This window comes from Durio zibethinus, chromosome 21 (assembly GCF_047325235.1).
Source record: "Durio zibethinus cultivar Kanyao isolate XHJ-2024 chromosome 21, ASM4732523v1, whole genome shotgun sequence".
Taxonomy (NCBI): Eukaryota; Viridiplantae; Streptophyta; class Magnoliopsida; order Malvales; family Malvaceae; genus Durio; species Durio zibethinus.
Genome location: NC_143182.1, coordinates 20921942 through 20946848, shown reverse-complemented (window position 1 = coordinate 20946848; position 24907 = coordinate 20921942). Strand labels below are relative to the sequence as shown.

The 24907-nt window shown below is 26.5% G+C and overlaps 1 protein-coding gene across 1 annotated transcript; it reads left to right on the top strand.

Moving 5' to 3' along the window:
* Window positions 1–18709: 18709 nt before the first annotated feature.
* Window positions 18710–24907, top strand: LOC111305763 (uncharacterized). The gene is made up of 5 exons (XM_022903543.2): window positions 18710–19519; window positions 22479–22515; window positions 23022–23258; window positions 23355–23402; window positions 24233–24907. The coding sequence occupies exons 1-5, from the start codon at window positions 19215–19217 to the stop codon at window positions 24632–24634; spliced, it is 1029 nt and encodes a 342-aa protein (XP_022759278.2). The 5' UTR covers window positions 18710–19214; the 3' UTR covers window positions 24635–24907.

Here is a 24907-nt window from a genome sequence, read left to right as displayed (position 1 = left end):
ATCACCTTAATAATGATTATAGTGCAAAATCCTACTACTAATCAAGTTTATTAAGGTAATTAAGCTGCAAATTCACTATTTGAATAATTACTCATTTTAAATCACTATAACCTCTTGTTTTATCATAAAATAATTTATTCGACTCTTACTAGCTTATTTCAACTAAAGTAATATAAATTTATTAATATTCAGACAACTAATTAGTAAAAATTTGTTTATCGACTAAATTCAAATAGTTATGACTATTTGAACAATTATTTATTTCAAATCATTATGACTTTTGTTTTGTCATAAAACAATTATTTTTGTTTATACAAGCTCATTCAGATTGAATGTTTTTTAATGGTGTTTATAAATAAACATTTCAAAGTTCCGTGTTTTTATAAAGTTAGTGGCTTTTTTTTTATAAAACGCCACTAAATTCTTATATAGTGGCGTTTGGATTTAAAACACCACTAAAAATATATTTTTGTGGCGTTTGTTAACCTAAATACTGTTATGTACTTTGACTTTTATAAATATAACGGCGTTTATATTATAAATGTCGCTAACAAGCATTTTTGGATGCCTTAGAAAACCCTCAAAATGCTAGAGGGAGGGTCGAACTTAGAACCTTATGATTAATAGTTGTATGTTCTAACCGATTGAGCTACTCTAGTGCTTTAATAGGGGATTATTCAAAAATGCTTTGACTAATCCCCAATAAAAATTGAAGGGAATTATTCAAGGTATATTTGACCAAAAATATATTGAATAATCCTCAATAAAAAATGAAAGGGATTATTCAAAGTGTTTTTTTATCAGAAATGCCTTGAATAACCCTATTAAATTTTTTGTAAAGGATTATTCAAGGCATTTTTGGTCAAAAACACCTTGAATAATCCAAAAAAAAAAATAGCAGGGAATTATTCAAGGCATTTTTTTGTCAAAAATGCATGGAATAATCCTTTCAAAAAAATTGAAAGAGATTATTGAACACGTTTTTAGCCAAAAATACCTTGAATAATCCCTTCTAATTTTTTATTAGGGATTATTGAAGGTGTTTTTGGCAAAAAAATACCTTCAATAATCCTCTTTATAAAAATTGAAAAGTATTATTTAAGGCATTTTTTGTAAGAGATTATTCAAGGCATTTTTGGCCAAAAATACCTTAAATAATCCCCTTATAAAAATTGAAGGGGATTATTGAAGGCTTTTTTGCCAAAAATACCTTAAATAATCCCATTTATTTTTTGTAAAGGATTATTTAAGGTATTTCTGGCTAAAAACACCTTCGATAATTCTCAATAAAAAATTAAAGGGGATTATTCAAGACGTTTTTGGCTAGAAACGCCTTGAAAAACCTATAAAATTTTTTGTAAAGGATTATTCAAGGCATTTTTAGCTAAAAATGCCTTGAATAATCCCTTTATAAAAATTGAAGGGGATTTATTAAAGGCTTTTTTTACCAAAAACACCTTAAATAATTCTTAATAAAAAATTAAAATGGATTATTCAATGTGTTTTTGGCTAGAAACACCTTGAATTACCCCATTCAATTTTTTGTAAGAGATTTTTCAAGGCATTTCCAGCCAAAAACTCCTTGAATAATCCTAAAAAAAAAATTATTTTCAGTAACATAAAACTCCCTATTTTAAATGTATTTTAATGGCATTTTTTAAAAGAAACGCCACTAAAAAAGGTATTTAGTGGCATTTTTAAAAAAGAAATGCCACTAAAAATTCCTTCAAATTTTCAAACCCCTTCTGTCATTTCTACCATTTCCAGTCGTTCTACATTTTTTCAATCGATTCTTTTTGTTTTCAGCCTAATTTCTCTTTTATTTTTGGATTTTCTCTCTATTTACGGCCTTGGTCTTCTTGTTTTTCTTAGATTTCTTTTTCACGTAAATTTTCTCTCAACAAGCAAAGTCTTAAGATGCTAAAATCATTTACAGTTTGCAAAGCTTGAAGAACTGGTAGAGTTTGAGGCAAGGCTTGGTTTGCTGCTAAAATCATTTGTAGTTTGTAGTTTGTCGTCAACAGAGATCAATTGGGTAGAGTTATCATTGTTTTCCTCAACAAAAATCATGTTGATTATTTGCAGTAAGTAAATTTATTTAGGTACACTCGAATCTTAGCTGCAGTTTGTCTCTCTTTTAAGATTTCTCTAGGCTAAAATCGTTATAAGGAACAAATTGAAAGCAATAAGTTACATTTAATAAATTGAAAGTATCTATACTTTACAATTCAAATTTGATGTGGTATTATGGTTTTTACTTGAAGTCAACTAACTTTGATAACCAAAGTTTTGGGTTCCTTATAAAATGAGGCTCAACACCAAGAGTAAACATGTTACACCAAGGGCATAATAATTTAAATATTAGCTATTTCAATCAATCCAAAGAGTCAAACAAAATTCAATTATGGCTCAAAGATATTGTAAAAGTGGTTCATTTCACCCTATTGTTAAGGATGGTAAAGATAGAGGTGTTTTAAACAGTTATTTGTCAAATGCTTTTTTGTCAAATGCTTTTTTGCTTTTGTTTTATTGTTTATTTTAATTTTTTTCTCATCTTGTATATTAATATGTGAAAATACTAATATATTTCTTTTTTTTGTTTATTTTCAAGTTGAGATTAAGGTTTGCTCATCATCAATTGCTCTATTTCTATCAATCGTGTCTTTGCCCATTAGTGTTGTGAATTTGTGAAGGTATTTCCCTTTTCAAAAAATAATCACCTTCAATTAATTCAAGTAACTTGTTAGGAGATCTAAATTTGTTACTAATTTATAAGTGTAATATTTAATTTATTTTCATATAATTAATTATATAATTTTGGTTTGATAATGTAGCAAGTACTAAATAGATAAAAATTGAATGCAAAAGTCAAGATTAAGTCAAGAGTACCGAGATAGAGTGGAAATTTTTATTAATTTTGCATTTGATAATGCAAGTGAAGATAATATGATATTATACCCATGTTTAAGGTGTGCTAATATCAATTGGCAAATCCGTGAAGTTGTTTTGGAACATTTAGTTTGTATTAGATTTATCTCAGGATATGTTAATTGGTATTTTCATTGAGAGCCTATACTGTCAAGGTCAATGACTAGAGTTCCTTCAACTTCAAGAGCTCCCTAATACCAACATGATCATATTATACAAGATGACATAGAAAGCATGTTGTAGGATTTTTTTAACATTCATAACCAACATTTTCATAATCCCTCTCCTCGAAATAATGGATTTAATGAGTCAAATATTAAAAAAAAAATGATTTTGGTGAACATGGGATAGATGTAAATGACCAACAACCTAATGGAAAAGCATAATAGTTTTATAAGTTGCTTGAGGATATGAATAAAGAACTTTATAAGGGATCTAAGCATTCAAGGTTGTCTTTCTGTGTGTTTTTTTTCACTTAAAATGCTTATGTAGATGGATAAGAAACTCTTTGATTTTATTATTAAAGTTTATAATGTTTTATTTTGCAAAAATCTCCGAATCTTGTAAGGATTCAAAGAAGATTATCAAAGAGTTAGGTATTGGATATGAGAAAATTTATAGTTGTCCCAATGATTGCATGTTATATTAGGGTGATAGAAAAAATCAACAATCTTGTAATGTATGTTGTAATTCTCATTAGTTGGACACAAATCCTAAAGAAAGGTTGAATAAGGATGATGATGAAGTCTATGTCAAAAAGAAGCTTGTAAAAGTTTTACAATATTTTTCATTAATACCGAGACTTTAACAACTCTTCATGTCTTCCAAAACTATTAATTCTATGACGTGGCATCATAATGAGCAAACAAATGATAGATCATTAAGGCATCATGCTGGTTCTTTGCCATGAAAATCATTTTACTCTAGGTTTTAAGACTTTGTTTCTAATCATCAAAATGCTATGCTTGGACTAGCATATGATGGATTCAATCCATTCAAAATGATTCATACTTCTTATAGTACTTGGTCAGTTGTATTTATTTCTTACAATTTGTCACCATGGATTGCCATGAAGCAACAACTATTTATTTTGTCTATGATAATTCTTGGTGAAAAAGATCCAAAAAATTATATAGATATCTACTTATAACATTTGATTGAAGAATTAAAATGGCTATGGAAAATAGTTAAGATTATGATGCTTCAAAAAAAACTTCAATATACATGCTAACTTATTATGGACTATCAATAATTTTTCTACTTATGCAAATTTATCTAGTTAGAGCACCAAAAGTCATTATGCTTGTCTATATTATGCTGCGTAGATATGTTCGAAGTGATTATATAATGATAGAAAGTTTTATTATATGGCATATTGTAAATGGTTAGATGATAATCATCGATTTAGATTCTAAAAACATCTTTTTAATGAAACTGAAGATTTAAAGAAAGAGCCATTACCAATTGGGTTTGATATCTTATCAAAGTTAAAATATAACAATTTCATTTATGAAAAAATAACTCAATAAAAAAAAGAGTGAGAGAGATCTTTGAAGGTATCCGGCCTCATATTCCTCAATTGGTGACATTGATACTCAAGTTGGTAATGTTGATATTCAAAGTGATGAGAAAAAAGATGAAAAAGATGTCTCTAATGAATTTGAGTTGTGAAAAAAAAAAGAAGTATTTTTTTCAACTTGCCTTATTGAAAATATAGTTTATTACGTCATAACCTTGATGTGATGTACATAGAGAAGAATATTTATAAAAATTTTATCAAGACAATACTCAATATGAATATAAGATCAAAAGATGACTTAAAAAGTTGACTTAACCTAGTTGATATAAGGATTCACCCTTACCTTCATCTGAAGTTACTTCCTAATGACAAATTTTGATTGACTGCTGCTTGTTTTGGGATGTCTAAAAGTGAAAAAAATGTGTTTTGCAAGATGTTGAAAAATGTGAAAGTCTCATATGGTTATACGTTAAATATATCGAGATGTGTAAATTTGAATGAATGAAAATTTTTTTCATTGAAGTCACATGATTACCACATCTTAATGCAAAACTTACTTTACCTTGCTTTATATTCATCAATATCAACGTAAGTCACTTCAGTTATACTTGAATTAAGTAACATATTTAAAGATCTCTATAGAAAAGTTTTGAACGTGAAAGAGCTTGACAAACTTCAAGATTGAGTTGAAATTACATTATGCCATTTAAAGAATATTTTTCCTCCAAATTTCTTCACTATTATGATGCATTTGGTTATCCACCTTTTATATGAAACAAAAATCGATGAACTGATTTACTATCGATGGATGTATCATATCAAAATATATTATTTATTAATATGTTATTAATGTTTATGATACCATTCTAATTAAAAAGGTATATGACAAATGTTTTATGCCTTAGGATTTTAGAGAGGTTAAAGTCTTATTATCATAACAAACTCTATCCGGAGGTTCTATTGCTAAAAAATATTTAGCAGAGGAATGTATGACATTTTGTTCTTGGTATTTGGAAGATGTTAAAATGAGATTTAATATACCATCAAAAAATCTTGGTATGTAGCATATTGACTTTGCCTACACTTATCTTTTTGAAAGTTTTGGACAACCAATAGGTAAAGTCGAAGTGATAGAGTTAGATGATAAATCTTAGACACATGCAAATTAATATGTTATTTTTCATCATGACTCAATTGAATAATTTCGCTCGTAAGTTATTTGTGAGAGGAAATCATTCATTCTATTAAGCATAATTTTTAAACTTTGCTTCTTACTATTAATACTTTATTTTGATGAATGTAATGAGTATAGAAACAATTTAAGAGCTCGTACACATTATCAACGATCAAACATTCGAGGGCTTGATAAGTTGTTCACCAAAAATTTTCATGAATAGTTAAGAAAAACTGTAAGTAATACCATACTCTTATTTTGAGAATTATACATAGAATGCTTAGGGTATAAATAAAATTAATAATATATATTTTATTCCACCTTTATAGGTTTGGAGTGAAAAGCTTGTTAGTGAAGAGGTGAAGTATCTTTCACAAGGTCTAAATAGGATTGTGAAACAATACAAAGGGTTTATCATCAATGGATTTAGATTTCGCAACAAATCCTATAAGAGAAGTAGAAGAACACAAAATTCAGGAGTTGTTATTACTTCGTTAACTACTAGCTATGCTAGTGCTAGGGGACACAAACTCTTTAAAGGAAAATGTTGAATACTATGGCATAATTAATGACATCATTGAGTTGGGTTATTATGGCAAGAGGAAGGTTGTCTTATTTCGATGTAATTAAGTTGATATGAATAATGTAAGAGGTATTAAGAAATATCGGTTTGGATTTACAATTATAACTTTTTCTCAATTAATTCACACTGAACAACAACTTATTGATGAACCTTATATTTTTTCCTTTTAAGTCAAATAAGTTTTTTGTTTTGAAGATCCCAAAGAATCGGTTTGATTTGTTATTCTTCATAACACACTTAGGAACTTATTTAATATGGGGTTAGATACTAAAGATGATGTTGAATATGAAACTAAATGTTTTCCTTTTGCTAACCAAAACTTGGATGAAAATATCTCTAGTACCTGTACTCAGTGGGTCCATAAAGATGATGAAGACATTTATGAACCATGATGGATTATCCATATTTTGAAATTAGAATGTTCAAAACATAATGTAATAAATGTTTTTATGTAATTTATATGGCATTCGCTTTTGTATATTTATTGTGTTGTAAATTATACATTATCTTTTAATTTAATTAAATTGATATGTTCTTTTATATATTGTTGATTATGATTTCTTAACTTTTCAATGTCTATATACGTTCTTTGGATATATTTGTTAAATATAGTTGGTTATATATACAATGTTTAAACTTTTCAATTTTTAACTTATTTTCTTTTATAATGCAGCTAAGTTACAATGCCTAGGAATAGATTGAAAGGAGTACATATCAGAGATATTAGTTCAGAACCATCTTCGACAACTATTGATCTTGGCCAGGGACTGAATCCTTTAGAGGGAAATGTGTCTGCTGCTGGTTCTAACTTAGTCACTTCTAATATTTCAACTGATATTGGATCTAGTAATACGAAAGGTCTAGGTTTAGATAGTATCCCACCAATTGATTCTGTTTTTAATTTGAATGCAGGTATCGTAAACACCATATTTAGATTTTGATTATAATCATTAAAGTATTGGTAATTTACTAATTGAAATTTTATTTTTTACAGTTGAAAACCATGGTTAACGGAGGACTAGAGGACCAGAGGCAGGACAACTTTGAAGGAATTGTGGATAGTACCTCTGAATGAGTGTATTGTAGTGTTTACAAACTCTGACAGGCAATCAATTAGTGAAGAGTGTCAATTGCTAGTTGGATATTTAGGAATGATTGCCCATAATGGCATGAAATTGCCTATTTATTATAAAACATGGCATAAAATTCCAGCAGAAATTAAGGCCGAAGCTTTAAACTTTGTTAAGGTATTAGTATAATTAATTACATATTAGAAATATTAATTCTTTTAAAGTTGGTTTATAAATTGTAACTTTTTTTGGTATTATTACAGTCAAGATTTTTACTTGAACTACCTATTTCAATTGTTCTTAAGTCATTAGGAAAGAAATGGAAAGACTATAAGCATAATTTGAAGAAAAAATATTTCAATTAAAATAGTACTATAGAGGGCACAATAGATATTTTACCTTATGATGTGATTAGGTGGCAATATAAGCAGTTGGTTAGATTTTAGTTCTCAATGAAAAGAAAGGTACTAATTTATAACTTTTAATATTATTTTTAATAAAAAAATTGTTTTATGTTTTTAGTTGGTAATATTTGTATTTTTGCTATATACGAGTTTGTTTTTATGACAAGAAAGAAAAAAATTGAAATTATTAGCATAAAGCAACAGAAATATATCCACATGAGTAGATTAAAAAGCTTTGCAAAAAAGAAAAATGAAAAGTTAAGTAACGCATCAAATAAGAAAGTTGTCATTTATATCCGTTTAGCACTTTAAAGGGCAAAAATATAAATATGCAATTATTTTTTTTGTTTTAACAGTTTGGATAGCTTTAATATATTATATTAAACTTGCCTGAATGATTAAACTTTGTTTTCCCAGTTGATATGTATGAAATATTATCATTTATATCTTTTTAGGACTTTGTTGTGCCATTAAAAGGTAAAAATGTAAATATGCAGTTATATTTATATTTTACAGTTTAGATAGCTTAAATACATGATATTAAAGTCCAAATGATTAAACTTGGTTTCCACGATTGATGTGTGAAAAAGTTATTATCGATTTATGTCTGTTTAGGACTTTTTGTAACGTTAAAAGATAAAAATACAAATTTATAATTATTGTTTTGTTTTAACAATTTAGATAGCTCTTATTTCATTTTATTAAATGTTTAATCATTATTGCCATGCTTGATACACATAAATAAGTTATGTGTGTTTAACAAAAATAGTATTTTTTATGTAAGAGATTGAGTTGGGTAAAAAAACTAGATGTGTGAAACTTTTTCGATTAATCCATAGAAAAAAAAGATGGATCTTACTTGAATGTTGAAACACAAGAAATTGTGATAATTTTTTGGATTCGTTTTATATAGGGTGTAAATATTTACTATTTCAAATATATTATAAATTAATTATTAAATTTTACAGCTTTATTTGATTAATTTACAAGAGAAAGTGAAAGAGAAAATAACCATTGAGATTGAAGCAGCATCTGACTATTCTGTCAACATGCAAGAATTGAAAATTCAAATTTTCGTAAAAGTTACCGAAAAAAGAAAGACATGGACGGGTTCGAAGCCTTGGATTGGCTACAACACCATATAGCTACTATAGAAATAGCTCCCAACAATTTACATTCTCAACAAGTTAATCTTCATGAGAAATCTCAATATTGAGAGAAGGGTTGCAAACTATACAACAACATGTACAGTAAATAGAAGCAAAAAAAGCTAACGAGCATGCTAAAATGGATGAGGAGCATAAACAGTTGCATGATCAACTTAATACTCTTATGAATTTTGTGCAACAATAATTTCAAAGGAACAATCTAGGTGATCCACCAACTCAAGTATTATATTTAATAACTATTTATATTTTTTAATATTAGAAATAACTTATTATTAAGTGTAAAAACTTGTTTTACTTTTTTCAGTAAGTTCTTGAGCAAGCTAGTGATTGTGGTGGAAAAAACACTTCATCAAATGGTAGTGCTCTAAATTTAAATGGTTATCAATTTCATACATTTTAAATTTCTAGTTAATGTACTGAAACAATTTAAATGTTAATGTATTAAACTTTGTGTTACATGTATACTAGAACAAATTATATATTTAGATATTTAAATATTTATAATATTCAGTTTATGAATTTAAATTCATTTTTTTATTTTAAAAATATTTATCCATTTTTTATTTAATTATAGTAGTAAATCTTGAAAAAAAAAGTAAATTCCCTCATTTAACGGTGTTTGTATGCAAAAACACTCTTAAATTTAGATTAAATTTGTAGTATTTACATTTACAAACGTCGCTAAGTTAGCAGCATTTTTTTTTAAAACGTTGCTATTTTCCCCAATGCAAGTATAGGCGGCACTTTTAGTGGCATTTTTTACAAACGTCGTAAATCATATAGTGACGCTTATAAATATCGCTAAACATGAAAAAAAACACCACTAAAGACTTATTTTCCTGTAGTGGATGATCTTATTATTTAAAGATTTAATATGAAAAATTATTTGAATTTTCAATATCTTACATGAAGATATTTGAATTTTCAATGTTTTACGTAAAGTTTTAAAAAGATATTTTTTTATTGATTCAAATCAAGATAAAAAAAAAAAGATTATTGAAAGATTTTGATAAACTTAATTTTGTAATTTTTAAATATGTTTGAAAGATTTTGATAATTAAATAATTTCTTAAATAAAATTATTTGATAAATGAATAAAATTATTTATTAAGAAGATAAAATCCATATTTTAGAGTTTTAATTTTAAAAAAAAATCTCTAGATTGATTTTATTTTTTATTATAATTTGAATAATTTGAATATTTGAATAAACTTAAAATTATTTAATTTATAATTAAAGAAAAAAGCTATCTTACTCTTTTAAAAAACTATCCAATGTGTTATTTTAAAAAATTGTCTACATAGATGTCTATGTGACAAAACTTATAAAGTGTCTATATATGTTGTAATATAATATAGCTAGCTTTTTTAACCCTTATAATGTATAGGATTTTTTATTAAAATTTTCATAATTTTAAATTTATTTTTTAATTAACTTTTAATTTTTTATGTTATCTTAATAAAAAAATACAAATTATTATTGATCTAATAAATAATCATACATTCATAAATGCTAAGCTACAATTAAATGACAATATATACATAATATATTATAAATGATATTGTTCATCTAAAAGAAGTTTAAGCTTTTGTAAATTTTTAAGAATTATAAAAATCCTTTCTTTTTCATAAAAAAAAGTTTTCTTCAAGTCATTTGCTAAACACTAAAAATTTTACTACCGTTTCTTTCTTGGTTAATAAAAAATCTTTCAATAGTTAAGATTAATAATTGTTTTTATGATAATGTTGATATTGATAAATATATATCATTTGATTAAATTGTGAAAAATATTTTATATTAATAGAATATTCCTAAACTATTGAATCATAATATTTTATAATTTCGTATATATATATATATATATATATATATTTGATTGAATAACAAATCACAATTATTAGTTTGGTCATAACCATTTGCTTTTTATTAATTCTTATTTTTGACATACTTCAAGTAATTATTACCCAAATATATTAGCCTAACAATTATTTCTATGTCAACAAAATAAAGTTATTTTTTTTAGATAAAAGGGAAATAATGATTCTTTATGTTATGCTTAAAAATATATCATTTTTTTAAAATATTATTTATTTTTATTCGTTTTTAACATAATTGATAGAGTATATTTAGTAGGTCAAATATGGTAGTGATCATCATTCTTCTCATACCATCCATTGTAGATAAAGAAAAGTAATAATAAAAAAATGCTATTAAAAAAATGGAGAATATAAGTTTACATATTAATTTTTTTATATTAAAAATATATAATAATAAGAGCAAATATGTTAATGAATTAATAGAGAATAAAAACATTAAATAAATGATTAAATAAAAAATATAAAAAATTAATTATAATAAATCTAAACAAAATTATAAAAAAATAATGGACTAAAGAGAAACAAATAAATTAACCAAGTATATAATATAAAAATAATAAAACATTATATTTGTTCCCAAAGACAGAATTATATTTTTTTTGTAATTTCTTTGGCAACATTCAAATATCTCATCTTTTTATATAAAGATGCAAGTTCTTATTATTTTAGTAATACATGCCTTCTAGTCAATAATTTATTAATTTAGAGTTAATCACCATATAAGTTTTAAATAAATCTTAATACCTGACCAATTCAAATTTTATTTTATTTTATTTTACTTAATTATTAATTTTAATATAAACCATATTTTGAGAGTAAAAAAGATAGAAATGGACTTTTTTGTTTATGAGTATAACGTGACCTTTACTTCTTTCTAACTTTTGTCAATTCTTGTCAAAATCAATAAACTATAATCATCAAATAAAAAAAAATTATCTTTTTCAATTTCTAATTTTAATAATAACAAATAAAATAATATTGACTTGAATGGGCTGATCCCCCTTTGCTCTTTATTTTTGTTCTCTAATTCTAATTTCAACGGATAAAAATTTTTAAGCACATATATATATTTGAAACCATAATTAAATTAAAAATATGATAAATTAAGATTTAATATATTTAAATTTAAAATTTATGCTAAATTTTTAATTTTTGAAAGATTTTGATAGAATTTAAATAATTATCTAAAAATATTAAATTTAATAATTTATTAAATAGAATTATTTGGCATAAAATAAAATTTTATTAAGTATATATATTTTGAAACTGTAATTAAATTTAAAAAGAAAAAAGAAATTATGATTTTATATATTTGAATTCAAAATTTATGCAAAAGTTTCAATTTCAAATAGATTTTGATTTGAATTTAAATAATTATCTAAAATATTAAATTTAAATTATTTATTAAAAAATTTATTTGATAAATAAAATAATATAAGTATTATCTTATGTATCATTAAAAGCTACATAAATAATTTTTATTATATAACTTTATATATTATAATATAATATATTAGATATATAATAATATATTTTATTATTTAAAGTTAAAGTCTTAATATAAAAATTCTTTTAATATCTTAATAAAAATATAAAATTAATGGGCAAGCTCGAAATTTATGTTTTTCAAGTATCAATGTCCAATCCATGAACACTTTAAGGTTTAATTCAGATGCATATATTTTTATGCTTGAAACATTAAAGCTGAATTCATTATCCCAAAATAAAATTACAAACAAAAAACAAGTGGTAGTAATTGTGTATCCAATTTCTATTAGAGGAATTAAAGATCTAGTAGGTTTGAGAAAGACCCAACAATATAAAGAAAAGGCCATTAGTTGGATAGTCTTTGGATATAAAGATAAGGAAAGTGTAGCTTTTTGTATTTTTATTTTATAGTAAAAAGCATTATTAATCTTCTTACCAAAAAGTAGAGAAAAAAAGAGATATAATAAAAAAAAAACTTTAATACTGAAAAAGCAAAAACTTTTTTCAATGAAAAAAAAAAAAGGAGAAAAGCTGAAAGAGATGATTCAAACAAAAAGGAAACAAAGAAAAAAAAAGTTTAATGAAAGAAGAGAATTGAAGAGGATGACTGTTAATATGCTTTTCTAGGCTTTAATCATGAAGAAGAGAGTGTGGCATTCAGCTGGGTTCGCACTTCGATGGATAAAATAAAAGATGAAAACATCCTTTCCATCGGATTTCCACTTATCCATTTTAAAGCGCGTGAGAGAAAGAGAGTGGTTTTGTATGCCAAAGAAAGTGAGTGGGTTTCAAGGAAATTACATTTAGAAAAAAAAAAGTTAAAAAAAAGTTTTGTTTTTTACAAGAAAGAATGATCGACCACAAATATTTGGAACCTATAGTCATGAAAAATAGTAATTTGTTAGGAAAAAAAGAAATGAAGATAAGTGTCTAACTTTTTTTTTTATGACTAGACTCAAAGTCTAAATATCTAGGCCAAGGATTGTAAGTTCTTATCCATAAGGGACTTAATTGCATTTTCTCTTTCTTCGTCTTCCTTTACTTCTTTGAATGCTTTATTGTTTTGAATATCAAAGAGAAAATCACCAGAAAAACCGATAATGCCCTAGTTTTTTGTAGATTTTATTTTACTCAGCTCCTTTATCTGGTATCACTTGGATCCTACACAAAAAACCCTCAACATTTTAAAGTCATATGTGAGAAATGTCAACATAACAATATTTGTTGATCTCTTGAACCGAAACAAATGTGATAAAAATGACCCCAATTTCAACATTATTTATATTTGATTATCTTTCTTTTCGAGGCAAAGAGATAAAAAATAAAATAAGAGAGAAAATATGATGATTTTTTATTAATATTTTTTAAAAAAATTTTATATTCAATAATCATTTTAAATTTTAATTAATTTAGAATCGAATAAGATTCAATCTTATAAAAAATAAATTTATTACAAAATTTAAAATAAAAAAATTAATTAAAAAAATTAAATTCTTTACCACCTGAATTAATAGACACTAACGATCTCTCTCCGATGCGAAGAAAGAGGAGAATAACTATTGATGATAGCCAAGCTGGTTGTTGTAGCTTTGATCATCAGAGTAATTACGAAAATTTATTAAAGTCAAATCTAATTATTTTATGGTTAAATTCAATTAATCGGATTAAAATAAGTAATATACTCAAATTTATCCAAGATTTGACTAAACTCAATCTGATTGAATTTAAAAAGTTAAAAGTTATTTTAAAAATATTAAAACTTAAAAAATATTTTTATATTAATATTTTAAAACATATATTTTTATTAAAATTAATGAAAAATTAGTTAATAATAAAATATGTGTATGGGTCAAGGTGGGGCTTGAAAAGTCATTTTCCATAACCCCACCTGTAAAAATATCTAATAATAATAATTCAAAATATGATTTTTACTTAAATATTTTTACAAATGATATTAGTTCTAAATATTTTGTAATTCTCGTTTTTTTCTTTTCTAACGCACGCACACTTCTTCTGTCAATTGATAGCAGCTTAACGTACGAATAGCTCGTACAGGTAAGCACAGCGTGCCAAACGTTTAAATAGTTGCCAAATGTCAATATTATTTTACACGTCGGTGGCACTTGAAAAACACATTCACTTGGGAAGGATGCTAGGCCCCACGCATCCACCCAAGAGAAGGTTGGTGAATAATAAGTAAATAAAAAAGAATTATTTATTTGAAAAAAAAAAAAAAGCCAATTTCTTGTGCACAATTTGTTCTTGAACGCACTTACGTGTTTGTGTAGTTAAAATTTACGTGTTCCATTTGTCAAGTGTGCTGTGGCTTTATCTTATACTGAATTATTTATTTAGGCTCCGTTTGAGGTCGTGGAGAATTTTAGCGTCGCACAAATGGGACTTCTACCTTCGCCGAAGCTCGTTTGTTTGGCAAGAGGGGTCCACCACAGTGGAGGCTAGAGAGATAATCGAATTAAGTTTAATTCATTCATTTTTAAGCTCAAGTAAATTTAGTTCATAAATTTAATGAAATCCGATTTAAATTTAATTTAATTTAATTTTTTATTTAAATTTAATTTATAACTTATTTGAACAATTTGATTTTGATTTAAAAAATTAGATTAAGTTTAATAAAATTATAAATATTAATATTAAAAATTATATTTTAATTATTTGTTTATATATATTAAATATATTAAAAAATAAAAATTAAATTAAATTCATAAATCTCTTGAATCTAATATTAAAATATTTGATAATTAAATAATTTGAATTCAAACTCAAATCAATTAAATAATGAATAAATTATATTAAAATATTAATTTAATTAGATTTAATAATTTAAACTATAACACGATTATTAAATATATTAAAAAAATAAAAATTAAATTAAATTCATAAATCTCTTAAATCTAATATTAAAATATTTGATAATTGAATAATCCAAACTTAAACGCAAAATCAATTAAATAATGAATAAATTATATTAAAATATTCATTTAATTGAATTTAATAATTTAAAATATGACACGATGATATGATATGAATACGATACAAAAAAATATAAAAATAATACGATTTAAAATTGTAATAATTATTATATATAAATTTAATAAAATAAAAAATTATTTTTTATAATTTTATATTGATACGAATTATAATATGTAATTTTTATATAAAATAAAATATAAATATATAAATTTTAATATTTTATATAATACAAATACATAAACCATCATATCTATATTTGATCTAATTCTATTAAAATACAAAGTAATTTGATTTATTTATACTATTCAAAGACACTCTTTCAAGCTTCCTACGTTCTTCGACCGATGGAGATCTAGTGAAATTCTCTCCCAATCCTCTTCCTCTTTTTCTTTTTCCTTTTTTTTTTTTGTTTTTTTCGTTCTCTTGGGAGTGGGGAAGTTACGGGGAAATTTAGGGATTAAAATGTTATTGCGATCCTTTTATATATTTTTTTGTTACTTTTGTTTTTTTTTGTTTTTTTTTTTCTATTTAGACCTTTTAAATAACTTTGTTAATTTAACACGACAAATAGGCTCATTTAGGTAATTATTTAAAATATATTTATATATATGGGAATAATCAACTTATATTAAAAAATTCTATACATTTTTATAACTATTAATTTAAAAAATTCTATACTTTTTTATAACTACTAATTTTAATAAATTTAAGAGATGAGATTAAATTTTTTTTATTTTTATTTATCTTTTTAATCCCTTAAATCTATTCAAATCAATATTTAAATAAAGATGCAATTTTTTTTATTTTTATATTAGTGTAAATTGATCTCTCCATATATATATATATATTTATATATTAAAAATTTGTTATAAAGAAAAAATAAGTAAAAAGCAATATTATTATAATTGATTTAAAATTGACAAATGATAAAAATGCAATACCTATTGTAATCTAATTAATCTATATAAAAGTAAAACAATACATTTTGTCATCTTAAAAATTACATATTTTATGTGCAATCTTTCAAAATTTTATTTGCTATTGTATCTAAATATATTTTTTACTTTCAAAAGTAAAAAATAAATAACAAAAATACTATAAAACAAAGTCTTATTTTTTAATAAAATATTATTTAGCTCATCACTTTTTAAAGATATCAATTTTACCTATATCCAATAGGAAACTTGATTTTTTATCTGAATAAAGATGTGGATGAGTATTACATTATAGATATGGAGATGAGGATGAGAATGTGTATCATTTTAAATTTTTATTGAGTACGGAGATAAGGATGGATAATATAACACCTATCCCGTACCCTTACCCAACATAGATATTTATATATATTTAGTATATAAATTTTTATTAAATAATATAAATTATTATTTTAAATTAATTAAAATTAATATATTTTATTGAAAAAATATATATTAATATATATTTATAAAAAAATCAAAAATTTCAAGATGAAAATAAAAAATCTTAACAAAAATTTTAGTTTTAGTGTTTTTTTTTTTTTAAAGCTATGAGTTTTAAGATTATCTATATTTATTAAATACTCAGGGAGATATAGATATGGGTAAATTTAAAATACCCATAGGATATAGGTATGATGATGTGTATAATATAAAAATTTGATGATAGGGACGGAGATGGCTCTACTCTATCCATATCCTATTCATGGACATCTTTATAATTTTTTCATAAATATTATTATTTTTAACCAAAAATATAATTATTAATTTGATTGTAATATCTCATTTGTGAATTAATTGACTTACACATGAATTAGTAGATTACACATTGAATTTATCTAATAATTATATGTCAAGATAGGAGTATAAAAATTTGAGATAAAGTTAATAGGCTAAGTAGCACGACTTTTTTGTTTTATTTTTATGTTAAAAAATTTGTTTTCATCTTTTCTTTATATATTTTTCTCCTTAAAAGGTTTTTCATTTGATAGATCATTAAAAACTATCAAAGATTATTACCATGAAAAATCCTAAACATTTTAGTACAAAATACATTAAAATCAATTTACGGTATGCATTTACTTATTATTTTCAATAATAGTTTTTTTAATAAATTCATTTGCTATTTTTAAACACAATTACTAAATAAGTTGCATTTGGATCCCACTGGATTTTTCATTCTCATTGTAGTCTTTTTTGAAAAATACTCATGCTTAAGTTTTTATTTTATTATTATTATTTTTTTGCCTTTGCAACTGTAGTACACAAATGAATTGTCGTGCCACTTAAGCCTTTGTTTAATTCATTTTATTTTATAAGTTTATTTTGAAGAAAAAATAATTATTATTTTATATAAAAATGATTATTATCTTATAAATTATTATTGATTTGTGTTATTTTTTTTAAAAAATTATTGGACATATCTCTACCATTTTTTATTAAATTTTAATTATTTATTAACAAAACTATTAATTTCATAAATATCAAATAATTTATAATTTTTATTTTATACAAAATTTAATCTAACGTTTTTACTTTTTTTTTTTATCATCATCGTGATATTTGTATCAAACATATATTTAATCGTTAATTTTAATCTTATTATTATAATAATTAATTTCATTTAAATTGACCTTATTACAATCAAAATACCAAAATTGATCTCGATGAATCAAACAAAAAAAACAAAAATTCAAAAAAAATTATGATTTTATATATTGATAGTGACAATATAAACTTAAAGATTGGATAACATGTGCATATTAATTAATTAGTTAATTAGTTTTTATAAATATATTTAATGCATTATTTGTCACACTTCTAACACCTTTGTAGAGTTGATAAAAAATAAGAAAATAAAAAGTCAATTTGAATCATAATATTCAATTTGATTTGATTAATTCTTTTATTATATTCTGTTTGAATAGTAAATAGTTCTATTTAATTGGATTCAGTTTTTAGTCATAAATTAAAATCCAAATTATCGAACTATATCAATTTTATATATTTTTTAAATTTTCATTTGAAATAAAATATTTTATTTTTAAATTTATCCAAATAAATTAAAAGTAATATAAATTTTTTTTTTTTTTAAATTCAAAGACCCACTATCGAAATCAATTCGTGTAAGCTTAATAAAAAATATTATCCAATTCAGATTGGGTTTGATTATTTTAATTATTCTCTTTGTCTCATAAATATTATTTTAATTTGATATTTAGTGTTCAAATGTTTTCAACTTTGATTATTTGTTTTAAATATTAATAATTAAAACATAAAAATATATTTCAAAAGATTTGAAGAGGTTCTCAAATATATATATTTACAAAAATTTAATTTTATAAAATATATAAAATATCAATAAAATAAGTTAAAAAAATTTTCAAATGCCAAAAAGGAAATGAAAATTTTTTATTTATAAGATGAAAAAATATATATTTTTATTTAAAATCAAGCCCAAATAAATTGTTATTAACTATTCTTTTCGAGAAATATAAAAACTCTACAATAAATAAGATAATTTTACATTGAAATATTTGCCATAAACCCAAAAATTTCGAAAGCCATGTAATCCTTTTGTACATCACCAAAATAGTTGAGATGTAACTAATCGTACAATAGCTAGACAAACAAAGACATATATGTCATGTGTACATCATTTGTCAAAGTCGCCGTCAGGCGACGCTTTCTAACCCACGCGCTCTTTTCCTTTCTCTTTGTTAAAAGACAATTCCCATTAAGCTGAGTTCCCAAAGTTCAAGACGTTAAAAAAACACGAGAGTTGAGATTCCTCGTCTTACAACTTTGCTGCGTCACGGCTGCTTCAATATCCCACGCGCCTCCCTACCATATTCCACGCGCCGCTTCTCTGCTTTTAGTTTCCTCTTTTTCTCGTTTCTTTTATTTTTCTGTCATATGTAAACAAAAGAAAGATCTGAAGATCGGACGGTGGAGATTGAGAGTTGGTGTTTCGAGGCGGCTTAGCTTTTTTGGTAATTTGAATGAAAGAGGAATATCTGCTGATGCTAAGAAGGAGATGGGAGGAGTCACGTCGTCGATCGCCGCGAAATTCGCGTTCTTCCCGCCAAATCCGCCGTCTTACAGAGTGGTAGAAGACGAGTCATGCGGCGGTCGGCTTTACATACCGGAGGTACCGAGGAGGGATGACGTCGACGTCTTGAAGCTTCGCACGCGCCGTGGAAACGACATCGTCGCTGTCCATATAAAGCACCCGAAAGCTTCCGCTACTATCTTGTATTCTCATGGAAATGCCGCTGATTTGGGACAAATGTTTGAGCTTTTCGTCGAGTTGTGTAATCGCCTTCGAGTCAATCTTATGGGGTAATTTTTTTTCCTTTATATTTTTTTTATACGTATTGAATTTCTCTGAGTCTAGGACTACATAATAGGAAGTATTCTTTCGATTTAAAACATATTTGTTGGAGTCTTAGGTTTTAGCTATTCTGTTTGAATTAAAGTTGTTTTAGCTTGGTGAAAGTAGTTGGTCGGTAATCCGAAGATTAACTTAATTGGTTCATGCAGTTAGCAGTGACATTAGCGGGTCCGAGTTCATATCTCAGCATTTGCGATTCCTTTTCCTATCCTACACTACCACCTTTTTCGTAAAAAAAAAAAATGGTTGGGTTTTGATTTGTGTGGTTTGGTGTGATTTTCTTGGTATTTGGGGGTTTTATGACTGTTGGATAATTTTGGAAATTTTTTTAAAAATCGAAAAGGCAAGTTTGTGACTGTTTTATTTACTCTGTTAGTTGTGAAGTAGAATTTTCTTAGATTCAGCTGTCTGATTGAGAATAGTTTCATGGTGAATGTTAGGGTAAGAAAAGAAATTTTAGGCTGGCAATTAGTGAAAGTTATGCTGATTTTGATATTTGCAACGTTGTAAGATTAGTGGTAGTGGTTTTGCTTTAATTGGCTTCATTTCTAAAGAGAGAAGGAAGGAGAAAGAGAAGACTTCGAAAGAACTATTGGTAAAGGCGTTGTTGTTAAGTTACTTAGGGCTTAAAGTTTCTTTTTATTTGTTCCTTTCTTTAGTACAGCTTCTGCACTGTGAGGGCAGGATAGCAGTCTTGTCTGGGCGTGGATGCTCTTGAGGCTTAATTGAAATGCTGTGGGACTTTTTGCTTTTTACTGATCAAGCACGCCTACTTAAGGCAGTGTAAAAGGGATGCTTTTTACCCTAAACCATATTAGTAATGGTTACTTGTTGTTGAGGAGTTGGATGTGATGGAATTATACTTTTTTGCAAACAGTGCTGTGAAGCTTTGCCCAAGGACATTGACATGCAGGCAAATATCAAGAAAGAAAATGAAAAATGTGTAGACTAATGATTAGAATGTCCAAATTTTGATACGTTGATTGTGTAGGTGTGTTGTTCTTTTATTGGATGTTCTGTTGTCATAGAATATAGGTCACACCATCATAATAGCCTTCTGTTCCACTAGAGGAATTATGCCCAACTGAAGAGATATTTCTCAACTTTTGAATTTTTCTAGTTTTTGTCTTATACATTTGAATAATATTAGGGAAGTTTGATTTACTGTATCCTATTACGACTGTGGAGCAATGGAATCTTGACTTCTTTTCGCAATAAGGTTTACTAAAGTTCTTGCATTATTGTGGCTAAAAAAATGTTCTTGATTAGTTTCCATTTAATTCCCATGTTTGTGAATTATTCTGCTTTCGTTCCTTTCCTCTGTGTCATTACCACTTCTCCAACTATTATGCTATGTTTATCATTATTCCTTGAAGTTGATAGGATCTTGTAATTGTTGCTTATCTATGTTCACTTGGAAAAGTTGGATTTGAGTAACTTGAACTGCAGTATGAGTATGTAGAGCATGGTTTTCACCATACCAGCAGACAAAAGGTAAATGGGGGTAGATTTGTTTGGGTCACTATATGGGCATATGTAGGTCTGTATTAGGATTGAAAGATATACCAAAAAACATAATGATATATTATAACAGGAATAAAGTGAAAGAAAAGAGAAGGAAACATTCTCCTTTTAAGTCCGAATGATAGTATCCCATGCAACAAGTTTGGGTCTATGTGTGCAGTTGATTGTTTAGAACGTGACTGCTTGTTGTTTGAGCAGACTGCAAAGTGTGAGCAACTAAATATCACCACACTGCAAAGTGATAACTGATAAATATCGATCATTGTAGTTACATTTTATGCATTGATAAATTTAAAGTATATTATGTTATTCAAATGTACAATGAATGCAAGGAACGTTGTTAGATTTTTTCACTGACAGACTAGTTAATAATGAATCATATCTGTAAGGAAGTTATTTTAGGCTTTGTTCTTACTTCTATTAATGATTCGTAAGAAGTTTACCAATGGCAGTTTAGTTCATTTGGGCTGTTGTTGCTGTACTTTTAAGTTAGGGCTTAGGTTTGTTGCCTTATGGTATCAATCTATTAACAATCACAATTTTGTTTGTGACATATGCTGATATGCGTTTTCTTATCCTTGTAAAGATCAGAGTTGGCAACCTATTCTGGAAATGATTGTCTCCTGTGTGTGTTTTCTTGGCCACATTGCATTTGCTTGATGTCAAACTGTTGAGGTTTCCTTCTGCTTGCAATTACAGTTTGGCTTGAATTTGGATGCATGATGTAATATGTTTACCTTTTGAGAAGTGTGATACTTTAGTACCCTCATGAAGGTGCTGACATAAGTATATCAAAAAAAGCCAAAAAATGATGAGGAAGAGAAAAACGAGTTGTGCTTCCTTGCAGATACAATATTTCTAAGCGAAAATTAGAAAAGTTTGCCTTAGAATTAGGCACTGACTTGGCATTACTTATTGAACTACCAAATAATATGAGCATGTTATTCTCCTGTGGAGACTTCGTAGGAGAAGGTGAACTGCAGGGTCTTCAATCCTTATATATATATATATAGCTCTTTCCAAAGTTCTGTGAGTTATGATGCAAGATTGAGCTGCCATTCGAACAAATGAAGAAACTTTCATCAGAATCTCAACCAGCCAAAGACTAACGAACAACATTCTCCTGTTCTTAAGCATTTAAAATTTTTGGGAAAGTATTATCCAAAATTTAAAAAAAAAAAAATTTCGAAATCTTTTCCTGTCAAATTCTTCTGGACAATGTTTCTAGAGTCACATCAAATGATTGTACAGAAAATTAGAAGTCCTGAAAGTAGAATATTTTATCATCCTTTTTCTCTACATGTCTATTTTTAGTCTAGCCTTTTCATATATTTATTTATTTTTCTAAAATGTTCCTAATATCACTCATTTTCCTTTTTCTAGGTATGATTACTCTGGCTATGGACAATCAACTGGGAAGGTTGGTCACCTGGCTTCTGTTTTCTTATTTGCTAATGTTGGGAGCAAAAGTTGCCCTTTTTCATATTAGCTGTAGTAATTTAACTATAATAATGGACATTTTAAATAATTATACAGTAATCTCTGGCCAGTGCTTTCCTTTTCTTTTTCCACTAATGGAACAGTGTTCATTTAATGTGCAAGATTTGAGTTCTTAGAATGCTTGGAGTGTTCGGCAGTTTATTTTATATCGTATAATAACTGGCTGTATTGGTTGATGTTGATCCAAATGTTTGCATCATTCTATTTTTTCCCTATTATTTTGTTATTTTATGTACTAGTTTATGTACTAGTTTCTAGCAAACTCTATGGGGCTTCTCATTAATTTGCTGTGTTCAATGTGCTTCAAAATCTATGAATTTTCTATGCAGCCATGTCATTTCTGATTTGTTGTATGTAATGAACAAACATTTTACTGCTTTGCTGAAAACCTGTATTCTAATAGTCACTTTCTTTTATTTGAAACAGCCAACTGAGTGTAATACATATTCAGACATAGATGCAGCATATAAGTGCCTTAAGGAACAGTATGGAGTTAAAGATGAACAATTAATATTATATGGTCAGTCTGTTGGTAGTGGACCCACTGTCGATCTTGCTTCTCGTTTGCCAAACTTGAGAGGTGTGGTTCTACATAGCCCAATTTTGTCTGGCATGAGAGTATTGTACCCTGTTAAGAAGACATACTGGTTTGACATTTATAAGGTAAGTCTTTGTTAGTCACCCTATTTCAAATTTCTTGTTTTATCTTATGGGCTGTGACCTTCATTACTGGTTTTTTTTCCCCATTCTAATTTTCAGAATATTGACAAAATTGGTGCGGTGAACTGTCAAGTTTTGGTAATTCACGTAAGTATTGTTCCCATTGTTTTAATATCTATCCTTCCCATCTTGTTTCATCACCAATTTCTCCCTTCTCTCTTTCTCTCTCTCCAGCCTGCTTTGATTTGACACATTAACATTAGTATTGCATGTTTCTTCTGGTAAGTAGGTGTTTTGGTATTATTAGGCACGCTATGATGTTCCAAACTGTGAACAAATTTCTATCTTGAAAATTTTATCCAAACAATCTAAGAAAGAAAATCTTGAAAGATTGGTTTGAAGAAAACTCAACCTTGACAAAAATATCATGGGTCATGGATTCTCAATAAGAATACTTGTACTAAATGAATATTTAAACCTCTCACTTGTTTTAGCTAAATTAGTCTGGATTTGGTTTATTGTTTTGTCTGTAAATGGTTAATTGAGATTCTTATGTGAAATTAAATGAAGTTAACAGCATTGTCCACAAGTAATGCATTTTATTTCATAGGTACCAGTGAATTAACTTATCTTTAATACTTCATATTGTGCCATATGTTATGTAGGTTTTGAGAATTTAAGACTTTGTTAAAAAAGAGAGAAGTAGATATATGTGTTTTTAATCAGAAAAAGATATATATATATATATATATATAAATAGATTTTTTTTTTTTGGGTCTTTGAACACAGCGCAAGTGCAGTTTGCTTTCGTTTCTTGTTTTTTCTCCCCATGTTCAGGTTTGTGGTGAGTGGTGACTGTGGTTAACTATGACAACCGAACACATCTGCTCACTTGCTCATGCTCCCTAAACCTTTTTTTTTTTTTTTTAATTCTTAATTTAGAAGTAGTGATGAAGCTCATTTTGTTCCTTTGGCAGGGGACAGCGGATGAAGTTGTTGATTGCTCCCATGGTAAACAGCTTTGGGAGCTTTGCCAGCATAAGTACGATCCATTATGGGTGAATGGAGGAGGACATTGCAATCTTGAGATCTATCCAGAATTCATTAGACATCTGAAGAAATTTGTACTATCCCTAAACAAATCAAAAGCAGCCTCAAACGGTTCTGAAAAAACAGCAGTAAACAATGACAATCAAAGCAAACCATCTGATCGTGGAACTTTAGATACTTTTGAATTGGGTGCTGACCTTCCAGAAGTTTCCAGAAACAGTTTAGATAGTCGACTTGAGAAGTCTAAGAAGTCAAATAAGCCTGAGAAGTCTCGAATGAGTACTGACCGCGTCGATAGGTTTAGGAGAAAAAAAGGCTTAGTCTGGTGATTACTTACAGGAAGAGCATCTTAAATAAAGCATGCGCATCTATCCACTTGAGGAGGTAATTTACTTTTTACTTCTGCTTTTGTAATGTTGCAATGCATCACAGTCCAGCATAAGTTATCGGATTGAGTGTGACTTTTCTCATAAATGTTATAATTTTTTTGTATGTATCTTCAGAAACCAAAGGCTAATTAAGTGAAAAGTCTTAACATTATAAATTCTACTGTGAAAACAACAGCCCCAATGCTAAATGAAAGTATTCTATCAGTTTCTGCT